Raw genomic sequence first — 18,128 nt, forward strand, 5'->3', positions numbered from 1 at the left:
TGGAAACAAAGGAAGGGGAGAGAGAGGGATGGAGAGTGGGAGGGAGAGATGAACATAAGAGGCAGAGAGGGAGAGAAAGACAGAAAATGAGAGCCAGACAGAGATACAGAATGAGGAGAAACAGAGTGGCGCAACACAAAGGCAGAGACAGAGACAGAAATAGAGAGAGAGAGAGAGCAAGAGAGAGAGAGAGAGAGAGAGAGAGAGAGATGCATACAGGATGTGGTGGGACTCTCTACCTGATGGGTTGGTCAGCCAGTTTGTACTTCCTGGATCCAATCTATTATTCATATGCTGGATACAGAATAGAACACAACACTGGTACCCTCAATATCATTACCAGTGTGTGTGTGCGTGCGTGCGTGTGTGCACACGTTTGACTGTGTGTGTGTGTGTGTGTGTGTGTGCGTGCGTTTGTGTGTGTAGGGATGTAATGAAGGATACTCAATGTCAATGTAGCCAAACTCCAGCAGACTGTTGACATATAGTGAATATGCATATGCACTATTACATCAATTGAGCTAAAGTGAAATGAACTCTCCATTTGCTATTCTATACATTTACAGAAAGTGTTGAATACAGGTGTGCAGAGAGAACTTCTGCTCCAGTGTTTCGTTCAGTCACATTCTAGAATCTCTTCGTAGGCAAAACACAACTGCATGTCAGCACCAGCAACATTTCAAAATACTATGAAGCAGAGAAAATGCCCAATGATGATGGTTTAACACGGTTATATGCCCTTTCATCACCAACCTATGACAAATACACTGTACTGCCTCTGCCTCCCCACAGTACCTCCGAGAGTTTGAAGGTCACTGTGAAATAGTTACCAGCTCACCAGGAAAGAAAAAACAAAAGCTGATATAATACATACAGCAGTACATGCAAAAAGTAAACCTTGTTGTTTCTACTGACTGTGGCTGAGATTGTGTGTCACTGTGTTTGCTAATGCTGTCTGTACTGAGAGGTACTGAGATGAGAGTTTGATCTCCTCCCAACACACCAGGAGCAGGAGACATCTTTATGAACATAGGAACACAGGTAAGATACTAGCCAATCAGCTACGAGGGCTAAGAGCATCACACCAGAGCATTATTAATAGGTTTAGAGTCCAAATCTGTACCCAACTCTAATGTTAAGGAGGACCTTCTCAATAAGCTCAGTATGTCCCCCTGGTCCCTAGACCTGAAGGCTATCACACAGGAAGAGACAACCACAGCTATGTTCTCCATGCCGGTAAAGCCCTAGGCCTAGCCAATGATGGCTTTCTATCAACCTTCTATAAAAAGTTTTCATTGCAGCTCTTTCCTCACTTAATTTCTTTTTAATTAATTTTTTTCAGTCTATTTTGACGGATCAATTTATTAGTTATTTGCATTATGAGCTGAAGATCAAGTATTACACACTATGTGTTTATTTGATATATTTACCACTACACTACCACAGTAAGTCAGTAGATTTTATGAATGACAACACACAACAAAGGAAGGAATAATTCAAAAAAGATGACAAAAAGGAGACGGGAAGAGAAAAAGACACTGTGAACACCAAAGGAGAGACGGAGTGTTTATCCGGACGGTGGACATGGACGGACAGAGGTGGAGGACTGGGACTCACACAGAGAAATCAGCTGTCATCAAAGCTGCCATCCATCTATTTATAGTTTGTCTGAGTGAAGAGCGGACACTGTCCCATGCCAACAGGTCAAGGTCTTTGTGTACATGTGCTGATGAGCATTAGTCCAGTATGTCCATCCATCATCCCGTCCTAGACAGAGAGACTACAAAGCACCCAGGGCTAGTGAATAACATCTGACACTCAGACTCTGTTTGGTGGACTCAGTATGATGAGTGAGTACATTTTTAGCATGTGTCTCCAGTGGGACCTGAGGCCAGTAACTCAGAGCTCAATGACGTACACACTCTGCAATCACAGGCAACTGTCAAAGTGAACCTGACTGTAAGACATAAATGTCCACGTCCAGGTTTATTTAGACCGTCTGGTCAAAGCACAGATAGCAGGATTACAGGGCGGACACATGCTGTTTCTAAAAGCTAGAATCCACAGCATAGAATCATATTTTGCCCATGATGTCATCGTCCAAACAGCCCAGGCTGAGCCAGAATGGAAAAATGACACCTGCTTCATAGAAATACTGTATATTGCTCTAGTAAAAAGCATGACATGTGGCCGTGGGCCAGGATCCGATCTTGGCTCGTCTTTATCAAGCCAGGATTCCTTCCAGACTAAAAATACCTTACTTCAGACATTTATATGAAGCTTCCTCCACTGACTGACACTGGCTCATTCACAGTACAACATGCAGACCCTCAGCAGAAATGAGGATTCGTGGTTAGTAGTATTAGACAAGATTTTAAAATTTGAAATGCAGAAAACAGCACTGTAGGCTTAAAGTGTAGGAGAAATAATGTAGCTAAGGTAACTAGTTACCAAGGTTGTATATGCAAAAATATATAATAATAATGCTATTATTATATATGCAATTAATAAATATGTAAAATGGCATAATTATATTTACCAACACACCATTTACACAGTAAATAAGTAAACAATACATGATTATGCACATTTAAATCATAGGTCATTTAAGCCAGCAGCCTGTAATAGTGTTGTGTATGGAGCTGTGTAATATTGAATATAATAATGATCGGCATCCTGGGGCATTCCTCCCATCTTTCCCTTTCAACAACACCATTCGTTAACTTATGTTGTTCCTGTGATGTCAACCAGTGTCTCTAACAAGACAGCTCTGCTATAACTTGAAATAAAGAAATACAAATGAATTTCAGATATGATATCCTTTATCATCAGATGACATCCAGGTATAAGGACATAGCTGTATGAAGCACTGAAAGAGCTGTTACATACTGTATCTTTTATGCTGTCAAAATGAACGTGATAATAAGGAGTTAATGCAAACTGTTGTCGCACGGTTAACTTGCGTGCGTTCTGTGATTTGGGTCTCGGGCCGCTCTGCAGTTTGTGAAGCGATGCAGCAGTAGCAGCGTTGGGAATAGCTAGCAGAAATGGTGCGTTCTTTTTGTCTTGTAATCGCGACTAGTAGCTCGAGTGTGACGTCACATCCATGTCAAAAAACGAGAAACATACTCAGGGTCCTCTTGAGTTCAGACGACTTGACGAGTCGTATATACGACCTTGGGGGCCTTCTTTTTGCAACTTCCAGTTTGTAACTCCGAAAAACGACTCGTAGATCGACTTCGGTGGACAAAAAGAACGCACCAAAAGTGCTCCATGATAACATCCAGGGAATCACCAAACGAGCCGTCTGGCTCGCCGCGGCTGAGTGAAGCTCATCTCCAGTCTGACCTACGAGGAGACCCGCGGTGCTGAAGGTGTTCCTGGAGAAGGGGATCTGTGAGGCCGTCACCTAACACCGAGCACGCCCAGAGGAAGCTGGTGAGCGCCATGGATGTGGTATACACTCTGAAGAGAGCTTCAGAGGTTAAACCTGATCCTGAATCTCAAATAAAAGAGCCACACACTTCATCTAAAGAGAGACTTCCTGTTCTGAGGAACAGGCTTTATTACTTACATTCTTAACTAGATCAATGAGCATTAAAAAGCAGCTAAAAAAAAAGGTTCAAAGCCCTTCCAGATTGTTCTCTCCACAACCCTCAAGTTATTTGCATATAGTTTTGATGTGAATTGAGTTACATAGAAACACCGGAGAGAGAGAGAGAGAGAGAGAGAGAGAGAGAGAGAGAGAGAGAGAGAGAAAGAGAGATCCACGTATCAGAGTTCTGGTTGTGAAGAAGCTTGTTGTCATTAAAGATTCAGCCCTCTCCTGGCAGCTCCTAACAGAGCTCTCCTATTGGCAGAGATAGGAGTCATTTCCAGGTTAAGAGAGTTGATAAACTGCATTTACTCATAGTCCTAAAAGTTTTTTTCGTCCAGTTCCTACTGATCACTGCTCTGAGACAGTTACTCAATCTGGACCCAGAAGTAGGAGCCCAAACCAGCTGTGACTGCAGACTGAAAACCAAACAGTTTGCATTGCAGGCACAACCACAAGAATGTATGAAGAAATAAAGCTCCTTTTGTAACACAGTTGGGATGTGGCTGCCTAATGGCTCCTTGGCAGCTTTGTCTCCGTGCTTCCTGCTGATATCGCTGTTTCAGCAGCAGAAGGTGAAATGGTTCTTTGAGGTCTGATTAGGACATTCCATCAATAACCATTATACTAGACGGCCAACCTGGCACACACAGACCTGCTTCAAATTATCTATCTGGCTTCCACCTCTCTCCACCTCTGTCCCTTACCTCTGTTAACATTATCCATAGCTTTATTACTTTAAACCTACCTCGCCATTAATATAGTATGTAGGGACTTCAGAGCTCACACACACTGCTACTAATTTAAGGACTTCTCAATGACTTTCAATGTCTTGTTTGTTGTGATGTAAGTACTCAGTTTTACGGTTATGTCCTAAGCCTCATCTTGTAAAGCAGTCATTTCTTTTCAAACTGCTGCTCCGACAACATTCTGAGCCAAACTGATGATTTTCCATTTGATTAACAAGAAAAAACTCATTTCAGAAAATACCTCCTTATATTTTTCTAAATCCACAAATTCTGCGGAAGTGAGGCTTCTGGGAACCCTGGTAAATAATGTATGGGTTGATGAGTGAACCTTTGACTTTCATGTCACACAGGATGATGAACTTGGTTCATTTCATACCCTGAATGCAGCTTAAGTTTGCTTCACACAGGGTTAGTATTATCATCCAGTGTGAACGGAGCTGTTCTCCGTCTGCCTCTGTGTCCATCTTTGACTCCTTCACCGTGTTCTACAAGCGGAGGGATCATTTTAAAGCTTGGGGAGTCAGGAAGTCTAGAAAAGCAGTAGGAGTGACATCTATACCTCAGCCATCCTCACCTCCTGTGGATGGCTGCTGAACATTTGATTCCAACCCACTGCCCTGTTAGAATATCTCAGTGACATGGCAGATCATGTGTCAGAGTCACACAAGCTCCAAACATGAACTTCTTAAAGTTTCAGATCTGCCCGGCAAGAAGTGGGCCGGCCTATTAGACGGCCTCGAGGGGCAACGTAAACTCTGGGGTATTCCCTGGGGGGTTAGCATGCTGGACCTAACAAACAACAAGAAGGACCAAAGCATCCAGACCTACAACTATTGTATTTTGATAATACATTGCTGTTTAAGTCATTTTGCAAGGAAAGAATTCCACAAATGTGCTGTTTTACTGTATGATAGTAAACTAAATAACTGTTCTTTCGACAAAGCAACTTGTGATGGGACAAGGACATTGACCAAAAATGTATTCATTATTCAACAGATTCAACACATGAATCGATAATATCAATAATCCCTATTGGGATTGTCTGACAGTTGACAGTATATCTGTATCACTTTTCTTTCCGGCTTTTAATCAAAGCTATATGATGTTTTCACTGAGGTAAATATTGACAGTCATGACTCCATGTTTTCATAGCTGTATCATTTCATTTTATACCCACTCTCCACAAATTCACCCTGACACACTTGGTATACACAGATTTAACTTCTTGAGTCAGTTGTAACTGTAACTGTCAGAAGGAACCACTCTCAGATGCAAAGGCCTAATTAATGAGAGACTGCAGAGCGTCAGACAAGAGGAACTGCAGTCATCAGGATGCATGTCTGGAATGGTAAGAAGGAAGCTTCTCCTCAGTCCACTGAGAGGGACAGGCCCAAATGACTGTTTGAAATTGCAGGGTTAGAGAATATTACCAAGCAAGGAAATGTATACATTTCCCTTGTAATTCAGGATTAAACCAATAAGGCACTGCCATTGTCAATATTCAACAACTTATAAATATTCTTCCTCCTCATGGCAGAACTGTGAGATAAAGTCAGGCTGCGTGCATGTACATGTGTGTGCGCATTTTGTGTCAAATAGTTTGTCCACCAGAGAGCTCTGACAAGTAGGGTCTTCCACTGTAAAATGTCCACACAGCTTCAGAGATATGGCATGTCACGCTAGCGGCTACACTAACCTGTGCAGTTGCGTAGCTTTCAGCTACAATGTTCCAGTCATTATACCGGACACATACCCTATCAGGCTGGTGCTGAGCCATCTACATATACTTTGTAGTGTGTGTTTGTGATTTCTTGGTGATGTTTATTCATCAGAAGTCCCTCCCAAAGTATTATATTATAATGGTTGTTTATGGCATTTTGAATCTGCATACTCATAACTGCAGCACACACTTCAATGGCTTGCCAAAGAAATCAGCACACACAAAGACATGTACAATTAAACTCTTTAAAAGATCAGGAGACCATGTCAACTGTGGTTCCTCCAGTCTTGTACTCTGTTGTTGCACGACAACCAGAGTGCAGCTTAACCCAGTGGTTCCCAAACTTTTTTCCTTGACGTCCCCCCTACTCATGTCTAAGAAAACCCAGAGGAGTGATACAGAGGAGTTATCAGCACTTTTACGTTTCTCCGCCATGTTTCATTCATAAAATAGTGATGCCATGGCAGCAGGAAAAACGAGGATGATATATATTCTAGTGTATTATCATAATTTGTTTAACATGTGCAAATATTTTTTTTTTACCTCAACCTCAAACCAGATAAAGACTTGCACCCCCCCCTGTGATCTTTGCCGCCCCCCTGAGGGGTGCCCGAACCCCAGGTTGGGAACCACTGACTTAACCAATGACATTACAGAATGGCTCTGCAGCCAATCAGGGGAAGTCTCCACAGAGGCCTGGCTTCCAGCTAAAATGTGTCCGAGGCTGGTTACATTTTTAAACACACACACACACACACACACACACACACACACACACATCATTATTTGTGCCAGAAAGCAGCGGCGGAACAGCTGCATGACGCTGAGTAGAGATGAACTCATTCTACCTTTTCCCTCCTGATTCCTGAGTAGAGTAACACAAAACCTCTCAACTACAAGCTAAGATGTTCATACGCCAACATTCTTCAGACTGGAACGTTTCTGATTGTGTTTTCAACGGTCAGTAGTCATGTCTCCAACCCTGGAATAAAGGATCAGGTATCAGTAAAGGCACCAAAACGATTAATGTGTTGAATAATCATGTAGTCCATAAAATGTCAGAAAATAGGACAAGATGGCCATTAGATGTCTTTAAATTGCTTTCAAAACCCAAAGTTTGCATTTACAATGATATGAAAGATCCTCACATTTACAGTGAGGACCAGGATGTTAATCAAGCAATGACTAATTGTTTCAGTGTTTACCCAAACCTGGAGGGTTTCTAGTTAAATCCTGAGACACACAAGAGTTGTAGTTCTGTCCTACTCACTCCTGAGGGTGATCTGAGCCACGGCTGACCTTCTGCTGATCCTGGGGGAGGCGCTGGACTCTGGCTGCAGCAGGCATGTCTGTGGACAGCTCAGTGAGGGGCCTCAGGAAAGCCTCCAGCAGCAGCAACAGCCAGGGAAGACCTCAGAGCTTTCCACTTCTCTCTCTGACTTTTTCATTTGCTCTGTCCCTTTCTCTCTCTTTTCATTTCTTTCCATGCCTGACTGTATCTCCATGTCTAAGTGTCTCTGCTGTTGTCCAGCTGTGTTGCAGTGTGTAGTCTGCCACTCTGTTGCCAGAGACCATGAGCTCATCCAGTGGGACAGATGGAGGGTTCGGAGGGGAGGGGTGTCACCATCCGATGAGCACAAACACATGCCAGACCCATGTGGTGCGCTGTTTACACCATGCTAACCCCCCCGACCTGCAAAAAGCAGCTGGCCCTGGCCTGTTGGCCACAAAGACTGAAAATAAAGGAGCACTTATTACATGTCTCCATGGAGACAAGCTACTGCCATGTCTGAAAAAAGACATTATTTCATCAAACTCATTAATAATGACATAACATTCTGAATGGGGTCGATCTATATTAGCATATGAGTGCTTTTACTTTTCATCTTTTAACTTTCTTTGCTTTTCTACTCATGGTTAATACCACCATTTTGGGCTGACCCCATTATCTGACATCCTATAAACTAATCAATTGATCAATTTCTTATAATAAATGTTAGCTGCAGTAGCAGATGCTAATATTCAACTGTGTGTGTGTGTGTGTGTGTGTGTGTGTGTGTGTGTGTGCTCAGAGTTCGGAAACAACATTTCTTCCCAGAGTCAGAGGAAGAGACACTTTCTTTTTGACTCAGAGCTGCTTTCACTGATGTGTGCATGAGCACTAATAGATGCACACACACACACACACACACACACACACACACACACACACACATTTGAGCCAGCAGCTAGGCATGAATCAGATGGGAGGTGGGGTTGGGTGCCACTTTCTTACTTTACATTTCTCCACATAGAACAGCATTTGTATATTCTGTTTTTAGTTCACACGTCAAAGAGCACGCCCGTTTCCTACCTCATGCACGGTTTAAGCAGCTACGGTTACCATCTAGCCTCAGCCGCTGCTGGTGGACCCGGCCAGCGCCAAGCTGACATGAACAATCAACTCCAAAGATGAGGAAATTGTTGACTACACTGAGAGTCTAAAAATACGCCTGTCTTAGTCCGTCTACAGGTTTAAGCAGCACAACCATGGTGCTGTATATTGGGCCTTCATATAAAAGCGATCAAAAGGAGGGGGATATATTACGAGCGCAGTTTCTTACTTTATAGCGAAAGACATGATGGAAAAAGCTAAAAGCTGGAGCATAGTGGTTAACTTTTTTACTCAGGTTTCACACTTGAGAGATGTTAAACCAGTACCTCATTCCTATTTTAAACTTGATTTGATCTTCCAGATAACTTGGTCCTTTCTTTGTCTTGGTTGTACCTCCATGACGCGTTGGAGATGTCGTTGTGATAGTAGTCACCGCTTTTAGTTCCATTTACTTTCTTTTTAATAAGTTACAAGGCAGATGGATAAAGAAGGTTAAATGTTGACATTATGTTATTCTATTTTTGGGTTAATAAATGATTGTTTTAACCTGGTGAAACCTCTGTTATAATCTCTGATTGTCTTTAATTCTTACATGAGGAAGAGACACTTTCTTTTTGACTCAGAGCTGCTTTCACTGATGTGTGCATGAGCACTAATAGATGAAAGCACACACACACACACACACACACACACACACACACACACACACACACACATTTGAGCCAGCAGCTAGGCATGAATCAGATGGGAGGTGGGGTTGGGTGCCACTTTCTTACTTTACATTTCTCCACATAGAACAGCATTTGTATATTCTGTTTTTAGTTCACACAAAAAGCACGCCCGTTTCCTACCTCATGCACGGTTTAAGCAGCTACGGTTACCATCTAGCCTCAGCCGCTGCTGGTGGACCCGGCCAGCGCCAAGCTGACATGAACAATCAACTCCAAAGATGAGGAAATTGTTGACTACACTGAGAGTCTAAAAATACGCCTGTCTTAGTCCGTCTACAGGTTTAAGCAGCACAACCATGGTGCTGTATATTGGGCCTTCATATAAAAGCGATCAAAAGGGGGGATATATTACGAGCGCAGTTTCTTACTTTATAGCGAAAGACATGATGGAAAAAGCTAAAAGCTGGAGCATAGTGGTTAACTTTTTTACTCAGGTTTCACACTTGAGAGATGTTAAACCAGTACCTCATTCCTATTTTAAACTTGATTTGATCTTCCAGATAACTTGGTCCTTTCTTTGTCTTGGTTGTACCTCCATGACGCGTTGGAGATGTCGTTGTGATAGTAGTCACCGCTTTTAGTTCCATTTACTTTCTTTTTAATAAGTTACAAGGCAGATGGATAAAGAAGGTTAAATGTTGACATTATGTTATTCTATTTTTGGGTTAATAAATGATTGTTTTAACCTGGTGAAACCTCTGTTATAATCTCTGATTGTCTTTAATTCTTACATGGGAACTGGAAACAATAAAGCTCATCTGCGATTTTAGGATAGCAGCGTTGTATTCTGATCTACAGACTATATCCCTAATACAACGACAATTAGACAATGATGTTAGACCTGTTTAAAGTGAACTTGACCTGATTTGGTCTTGTAAGTAGGTGAGGTCTGCAGCTACAGCTACTGTGGAATAAAAACCTGGACAATGTCAAAGTGGCTTTATGTTGCTTGATCTCATGTAAGACATCTTCTGGGATCAGCTGCTTAAATCAAGAGAAATCAATTGATACTCTATGCAGGAAATAATGAAAAAATGTACTCACTACCAACACAGATACATCCCACTCAATGTTCACAAAAGTCTGAGTAAGGAAAAGTGAATACGGACAAATCTAGTGACTAAAAACTGCTCAGCTGACAGTCCACTTCATATCTAATGCTGATTCAGAGTAGCAGTGGGGCGTCCTGGCAGCCCAATGCTGAAAGGTCATTCCACATATCGACAACATGGCCAGGAGCGTATCAATCTGTCCAACACACCACACAGAGCAGGCCTACCTGAGTCCTGGGAGTTGAGCACCTCCAGGGCGTGCATCATGGCACTGGCAAACACGTTGGCGTCCTCCTTGCTGCCGAAGTTCAGGCCATAGACCTGCCGGGCGTCCCGCCACTGGTGGAAGGTCTGCGTAGCCTGGTTGTACTTCAGCCCCTTGGGAATGGCACAGTTTATCACCACCTGGAGAGGTCCATGATGAGCGGGTGGGGAAATGGAAACGAGGAAAGAGGAAACCTCTTTTAGAAATGATTAATGAGGTAGCATTTTTCAAGTAACCCAATCAGAAACAGCTTGATTTACGGAGCTACTAAGAACACTGCGATGTTTCTGACGTGTCGAGAACTTAAACTGACAGGAAACAGCCTTGTGGTAAGGAAAGCTTGAATGGGGCAGCATGACCTGAGATTTATGACTCTTTCTGTCAGTCATGACGCTCGCTCTGTCCACCTGCCGCTGCGCTCAGGAGCTCACAACACACCCACATGCTGAAAAAGCCCAAACTCATGAAACACAAAGTGACAACACTGGAGCTCTGCAGCCATTATGTGTTAAAAGCTCCTTTTTACAGTACTTGCTCGTAAAGAGACTTTATGATCCCCTCACTCTGTGTTTACGGTGCTTTGGATGCTAACCTCAGGGATGTTCAGTGTCCTGGGCACATGGCCAAGCAGAAACGCCGAGTCAAGAGTTATTGAGAACCTTAAGGACTGGGACTCCCTCTACTTTTGCAGCCTCCATGCACACAGCCTGAAGGGTCTTTATCTGCATCATAATGATGGAAAATCACTTTTCATCTGATTCAGCTGAAACACGATTGTGTAATGTGGTTTAATCCCTGTGTCATCATGTCCAAAATAATAAGAGACTGAATCCAAACCATTCTCCCATAGGGACACTTGTCTTTGAGGAACCTCACAGTGACACAGAGAGATAAAATGAAGGTGCGTATTAAACTGGGCCTACAATAACATGTGGGCGGCCTAAAGCCTTTATACATACCTTTTTTGCGTAGAATACTAAGCTATTCAAATAGCCTAATAATTGTTGGCATGATTTTCTAAATCATCTTTTAATGTTAAACATACATGAGGCACATATCTGTGGATGGCCTTAGTGACTACCTTGACTATAAGCCAGTAAGCAGTGGGGATTTATATTCGCTAATAGTATCCTGGATTAATGTTAATGAAAAAACTTTCAAAAGTTAACAATAATTTCTTGTTGACGCATTACAACAAGCAGCCAGTAAACTGAGATGGAGGAAGTCCAGGTGCTTATTGTCACTGGCCACACAAACTGAGAATCAGCCTGAACCCGCTAACACAGACGTCCCAATGCTTTTTTATTATTTGGTAAGGTCACAGCAGGATGACAACAGTGCAGTGTCAGAGTCTCTTTTATGATCACATTCTCCCTGTTTTCTCATCTGCTCCAATTTTGATTTACTCTTAACACTTCCTCCATATGTATTTCTAATGTCAATGATACAACTGTTGCTCTAAGCTGTTCTCACTGATGAAATTATTCCACTCAGTTCCACTCACAGATGTTTCACATTAAAAGATTTCCGGCCCGTTTCCTGGTCAACTCTTACTGTGAAACATCGACAGGAAGAGTTGAGTTTCATTAACAGTAGCTAAACATGGATCAAACACACACACACACACACACACACACACATCTGTGAAACCAATATGTTGGGGTTAAAGTGTATTCTAAGGTATTATATGTGTCAAATAGTAAATGTTTGACCATTAAATAATAATTACAGCTGTTCCCATGTTTACAGACATCACTGATGTACTTCCTGTTTTACAGCAGTTGTAGTTGTGGTGGTTAAGGTCTAAGGTCAGCAGCTACACAGTTCTTAAAGCGTACTGACAGAATATCACTTTGAAGGCATTACACGCTTTTGTAATTGTGATTCTGAAAACCCAACACCACTGTCTGTTACAGAAAATGTTACAGAAAATAGAGATTTCAGTTTATAATTTAGTTATTCAACCTTGACTTCCACTGTAAATAAAGTGTTGGATCAGACCAACTGAGTCCAGGCATTGACTGAAGAAGGGTTCCACCCACCTGGTGATCCTGGATCTTGCGTCCCACTACGCGGAAGGCGTTGTTGCCCGTATGGTGGTAGATGTGGACCCTGCTGAAGCCCGTGGACCCTCCAGCTGGGACCCACTTCTTATTGGCATCGTCGTACACCATGACAGCGGCTCGTGCCTGGCAGATACTCTGTTCGCTGCAGAGACACAAAGACAGGAAATCACGGTACAATCATGCATTTCAGCTGCTGATAATTCCTCCTTTTTAAAGTCAAGTGATGTTTTTTCCTGAAACTGTTACTGTATCTGTGTGTGCTATCAGTGAGCTTATCTGTTTGGTTAAACATAATATTACATTTCTAATAAGTCATCACAACACAATCTCAACATTGGGCCATCAGTGCTGTGAAGAGTTCTTTAAAGAGTCCAGTACTTTCCTCTACAACATCTTAATATTAATAATCCAGTTTATGGTTCCCTTAAACACACAGAAGAGTGAAGGAGGACAGGTGATGAAGACAGAGACAGAATGGGACATGAAGACCGAATGGGACATGAAGACAGAGATAGAAGGGGACATGAAGACAGAGATAAAAGGGGACATGAAGACAGAAGGGGACATGAAGACAGAGACAGAAGGGGGACATGAAGACAGAGACAGAAGGAGACATGAAGACAGAAGGGGACATGTAGACACAGACAGAAGGGGACATGAAGACAGAGACAGAAGGGGGACATGAAGACAGAGACAGAAGGGGACATGAAGACAGAGACAGAAGGGGACATGAAGACAGATACAGAAGGGGGACATGAAGACAGAGACAGAAGGGGACATGAAGACAGAGACAGAAGGAGACATGAAGACAGAGACAGAAGGGGGACATGAAGACAGAGACAGAAGGGGACATGAAGACAGAATGGGACATGAAGACAGAGACAGAAGGGGGACATGAAGACAGAATGGGACATGAAGACAGAATGGGACATGAAGACAGAGACAGAAGGGGGACATGAAGACAGAGACAGAAGGGGACATGTAGACACAGACAGAAGGAGACATGAAGACAGAGACAGAAGGGGATATGAAGACAGAGACAGAACGGGGCATGAAGACAGAAGGAGACATGAAGACAGAGATAGAACGGGGACATGAAGACAGAAGGAGACAAGAAGACCGAGACAGAAGGGGACATGAAGACAGAGACAGAACGGGGATATGAAGACAGAGACAGAGACAGGGTCTTCAGACTGCAGTTACAGCCCACCAGCACCAGGGGGAGCTGAGATCAGATCCATTCAGACCATTTCGGCCCTGAGTACCAAACTAATGAATGTGTAATTATTATTTGTCACTACATCACTAGCTCACAGAGGGTTCAGTGCCATGGGACTGATAACTGGACATCTGGCAGGATATTTAGTACCACAGTTCCACTTTCACAAGGCCAATTCAAATCAGCAACAGAGGCTGAGATATCATTTGCCATGATGCCTTCAACATTATTTTGTTAGACCATCACTGGCTGGTAAATAAGGGTCATTTTCTCGGAAAATCTTGTCCAGAGACAGACAATATAGAACTTTTTCACAGATTGGTAGTACTACTAATACCACAGATCAACAGAGGGGAAAGCACTACAGTGCTATGAATTTGTGTATGTCACAATCTGAATACAAGTAGAGAAAGAGACAGACCCAGGACACAATGAGATCCGATCACTCAGACCACATACGGAGGTGGTCTGGACTGCATCATTCTAACAGCAACAGAGAACGGGAACGTGTCCTGGGCCACATTATGGACCGCCTACGTAACTGTGAGCAGAACTACGGACTCATTCACTGGCTTTGTCCACGTCTGCACTATATCTTGGCTGTCTTTGTATTTTAAAACAGTAGTATTTTGAAAATATTTCTCACGCCACAGAAAGTGAGAGAATGGTGTGTTTTGGATGGCTGGCTGGAAAAGGCGGCTGTGTCGGCGGCATGGAGGTCCCAGGGGACCGCCGGCAGACAATAATCTCATAAAATGTACCTGAATTCACCAATATGTAGGACATTACTGCAGACATTCAACTTCTGCTGTTGCTATTCAGAAGCCGGCGAGCCTGAGTGGTCAAAGCAGCAGCTGTGAAACGGTTTCACTTCCTATAACTTCTTCACAATAAAAGCAAATTAAAAGCAAAATCTGGAAATTTAGGGTCTTCATCAGCAGTAAAGTAACACTATAAGTGAACATGAAAAGTAAAATAAAGCAGATATAATATAGAAACTAAACTTCAAACCACAGACATTCAGTTAGAAGCTACAAACGTTCTGAGAGTCTCTTCTGCACAGGTCCCGCCGGGAGACAGTTTTTTGTTTTAGGTTTGTAAAATGTTTTTGTGATGATGTATGATTTATGTGAGAGTAACAACTGAAATTTATATATTTTGTCATTCAAATATGTATTTTTGTAAATGCTAACGATAATGAACGTGTTTATTTGCATACAGGGCGGAGAAATGAGATCCGATCACAAGTCTTAACTCAGGACGCATGTGGACACGCATTCTGCTGCCAGGTGGACACAGGACCTTTTAAAAAGGATCTGTTCCAGGGCATGAAAATGGAGACAAGGAAACACTGAATGAGGCTCTTATACGTGCACACAGTGCTACTGAACATGCACTCCAGATTTGACTGAATCTTCTTGAAACAGCTCTGTAACATGTCTCCTGTGTGCCCTCTACACAGTCAAAGACACACACACACACACACACACACACACACACCTCTGCTAATGTGCTTCATAATAACAACAGAAGCTGAAGTGTGGTAGCGCTCTGAAGCAGCAGATGAACTCATATTACCATTTGTTGTTTTCTCCCATGATGCATTAACACCTCAGCACATATGGAAGTGGCTAACTGTGAGCAGAAACTAGAGGAGAAAAGAAATCAATCAGGATAATTCATTCATAACCTTTTACAGAACATGCAGGCAAATGATTAAACCTTACATCTTTAACTGACACAGAGCAGCAGCTACAGTGGTTCCATGACTGGATGGAGTACAGGGTAAAGTCACCCACATTCATAACAGAGATTTCAGCAGACACACATCTTTATGCTATAAATGTGTGGTATATATAGAGTTAGTTTGATGCATGCTGACATTTTAAAAGAAAGGTGATTTCTGATTCACAGGTGGCCTGCACAGTCAGACCTACACAGCCGCTGGGAGCTGGCTCACAGCTGCTGTATTCCACCGCTTATTTTTCATGTGTCCGTGGAGTTGGTGGGACTACTTCTTGACCAGGTGCAGTGACTTCCTGGAGTTACTGACTGCAGACCAGAGGTGTCAAGTAACGAAGTACAAATACTTTGTTACCTTACTTAAGTAGATATTTTGGGTATCTATACTTTACTGGAGTAATTATTTTACAGCATACTTCATACTTTTTACTTCTACTTTTTACTTCTACTACTTTTACTGAACTCTTACATTTTCACGCAATTATCTGTACTTTCTACTCCTTACATTTTAAAAATAGCCCCGTTACTCCTATTTCAGTTCGGCTTGTTTTCATTCCAGCTTTTCATCATTCAAAAAAACACAGACACAAAAAACCTAACCAGATCAATCGCGCCATCTGGAGAGAGTGAATCTGATTGTGGTTGGATGAGAAGTATAAACATATACCATTCCGACACCCTATTGGTTTGTACGCGATCCATCGCACCTGCACAGACCCGGTGCTAATACGGCACCGGTGCCTTAACAACCGTTATCTACCGGACCAAATAGCAACTCAGATATCGGTGCCTTATTTAGGAGCCCCTTAAATGTCAGCGCTTCTCTCTGATGCTCCGAAAACAGACGTTAGAGGGAACTGAAACATCGCCGCATGGGACGCTAGTTAACACTACACTCGACAGCAGGTAACGTTAGCCTACCGTTAGCTAGTTAACACTACACTCGACAGCAGGTAACGTTAGCCTACTTTTAGCTAGTTAACACTACTCTCAACAGCAGGTAACGTTAGCCTACCGCTAGCTAGTTAACACTACTCTCGACAGCAGGTAACGTTAGCCTACCGTTAGCTAGTTAACACTACTCTCGACAGCAGGTAACGTTAGCCTACCGTTAGCTACTTAACACTACTCTCGACAGCAGGTAACGTTAGCCTACCGTTAGCTACTTAACACTATACTCTCGACAGCATGTAACGTTAGGCTACCGTTAGCTAGTTAACACTACTCTCAACAGCAGGTAACGTTAGCCTACCATTAGCTAGCAGCTGGAGTAAACACGGTTAAAATGCTGACAGCTAAACGGTGTAAAGTGTGTCTGTATTTCACTGGAGAGGATTCTAACACCAGACTGTAGCTGCTGTTGTCTGAAAAACACAGAAGAGATGTGTCGCCTTTTTCAGCCCTTCTGAGTTTGTACGTATGATTTTAATATAACATTATTATAGTCATTATGGCCTTTAGAAAAATGTGTTTTTGTGGAGATGGGGTAGTGCAATATAGGACCCTGTGGGGCAGGCTAAGCTTTTGTCCTTAATGGCATTTCTTCCCCCTTACATTACTTTTACTTTTATACTTTATGTAGTTTTGAAACCAGTACTTTTACACTTTTACTTGAGTAAAAAGCTTGAGTTGATACTTCAACTTCTACAGAAGTCTTTTTAAACCCTAGTATCTATATTACTTGAGTAATGAATGTGAATACTTTTGACACCTCTGCTGCAGACACACTGATGTGTGTGTGAGCTGACTAAGGACCAATTTCTTAACGACAGTCTGGTTTGGGCCTGCGCTGCTCTCATGATTACATGCAGCCAATCAAAGAGGGCCCTTTAAACACTGAAGAATAATGATTGCATTGCTGCATGTTTTGTAGACTGTGGTCACTTTGGTCAGATGGGATGTCAGTGTGTTCTCATACCATGGAATAAATGCAGGACCACTGCTGAGACCACAGCCTCTGCCTGCAATGGTTTCACTCACAAATCTCTACACAGTGTGCCTCCAACACACACATGTGCACACACACACACACACACACACACACACACACACACACACACACAGTGTACACTGTGCATGTTTGTGTGGTGGATGTACTGTGGTTTGCAGGGTGATTCAGCTGAAAGCACTGTGAGCAGAAAGCCAGAGGAATCCATCCCAAAGTCTTTGGAGAGGAAGGAAATGTGGCGACTAAAAAAAGGAAAACAACATGAGGCATAAAGAGAAAATGTGAGGAGCACAGAGACTCCGCTGCTTTTCCCTGGTGGTCCTATTACTGCTGGAGAATTCCTTTGACATTGACATGCTTTCTTTCCTTGATCCACAATTATCTTTCTTTTTTTTTATCATTTACATTACTAGCTGCAGCATTGTTAACAGTCCTCTCTGAGATTACTGTGCATTATGTGATATGGTGTCAGATGGGTTTCTGCTTGTTAAGAACCTGACTGGTGTGATCTAATCCTGTTGACCCTACTCTTCTCTTCTTAACTCTTCCACTAAACACATCAGCTGTACTCCCCAGTCTCTCCACTGAGAACACACTATCAGCACGTCTGCATAAAGTGGCAGGTGTATGTTTGCATTGGGGTCTCTAGGTCTCTAGCGATCCAGA

General features: G+C 42.7%; 1 protein-coding gene across 1 annotated transcript in view; it reads right to left on the bottom strand.

The window, feature by feature from the left end:
- enah (ENAH actin regulator) overlaps nucleotides 1–15,419 on the bottom strand; it is a 46,977-nt gene extending 31,558 nt beyond the window's left edge. The window contains 3 exon segments of the mRNA XM_028604531.1: nucleotides 10,449–10,626; nucleotides 12,529–12,694; nucleotides 15,350–15,419. Coding sequence (XP_028460332.1) covers nucleotides 10,449–10,626; nucleotides 12,529–12,694; nucleotides 15,350–15,369 — 364 coding nt within the window. The 5' untranslated portion in view covers nucleotides 15,370–15,419.
- Nucleotides 15,420–18,128: the final 2,709 nt, after the last annotated feature.

The sequence above is a fragment of the Perca flavescens genome, chromosome 18, assembly GCF_004354835.1.
Source record: "Perca flavescens isolate YP-PL-M2 chromosome 18, PFLA_1.0, whole genome shotgun sequence".
Taxonomy (NCBI): domain Eukaryota; kingdom Metazoa; phylum Chordata; class Actinopteri; order Perciformes; family Percidae; genus Perca; species Perca flavescens.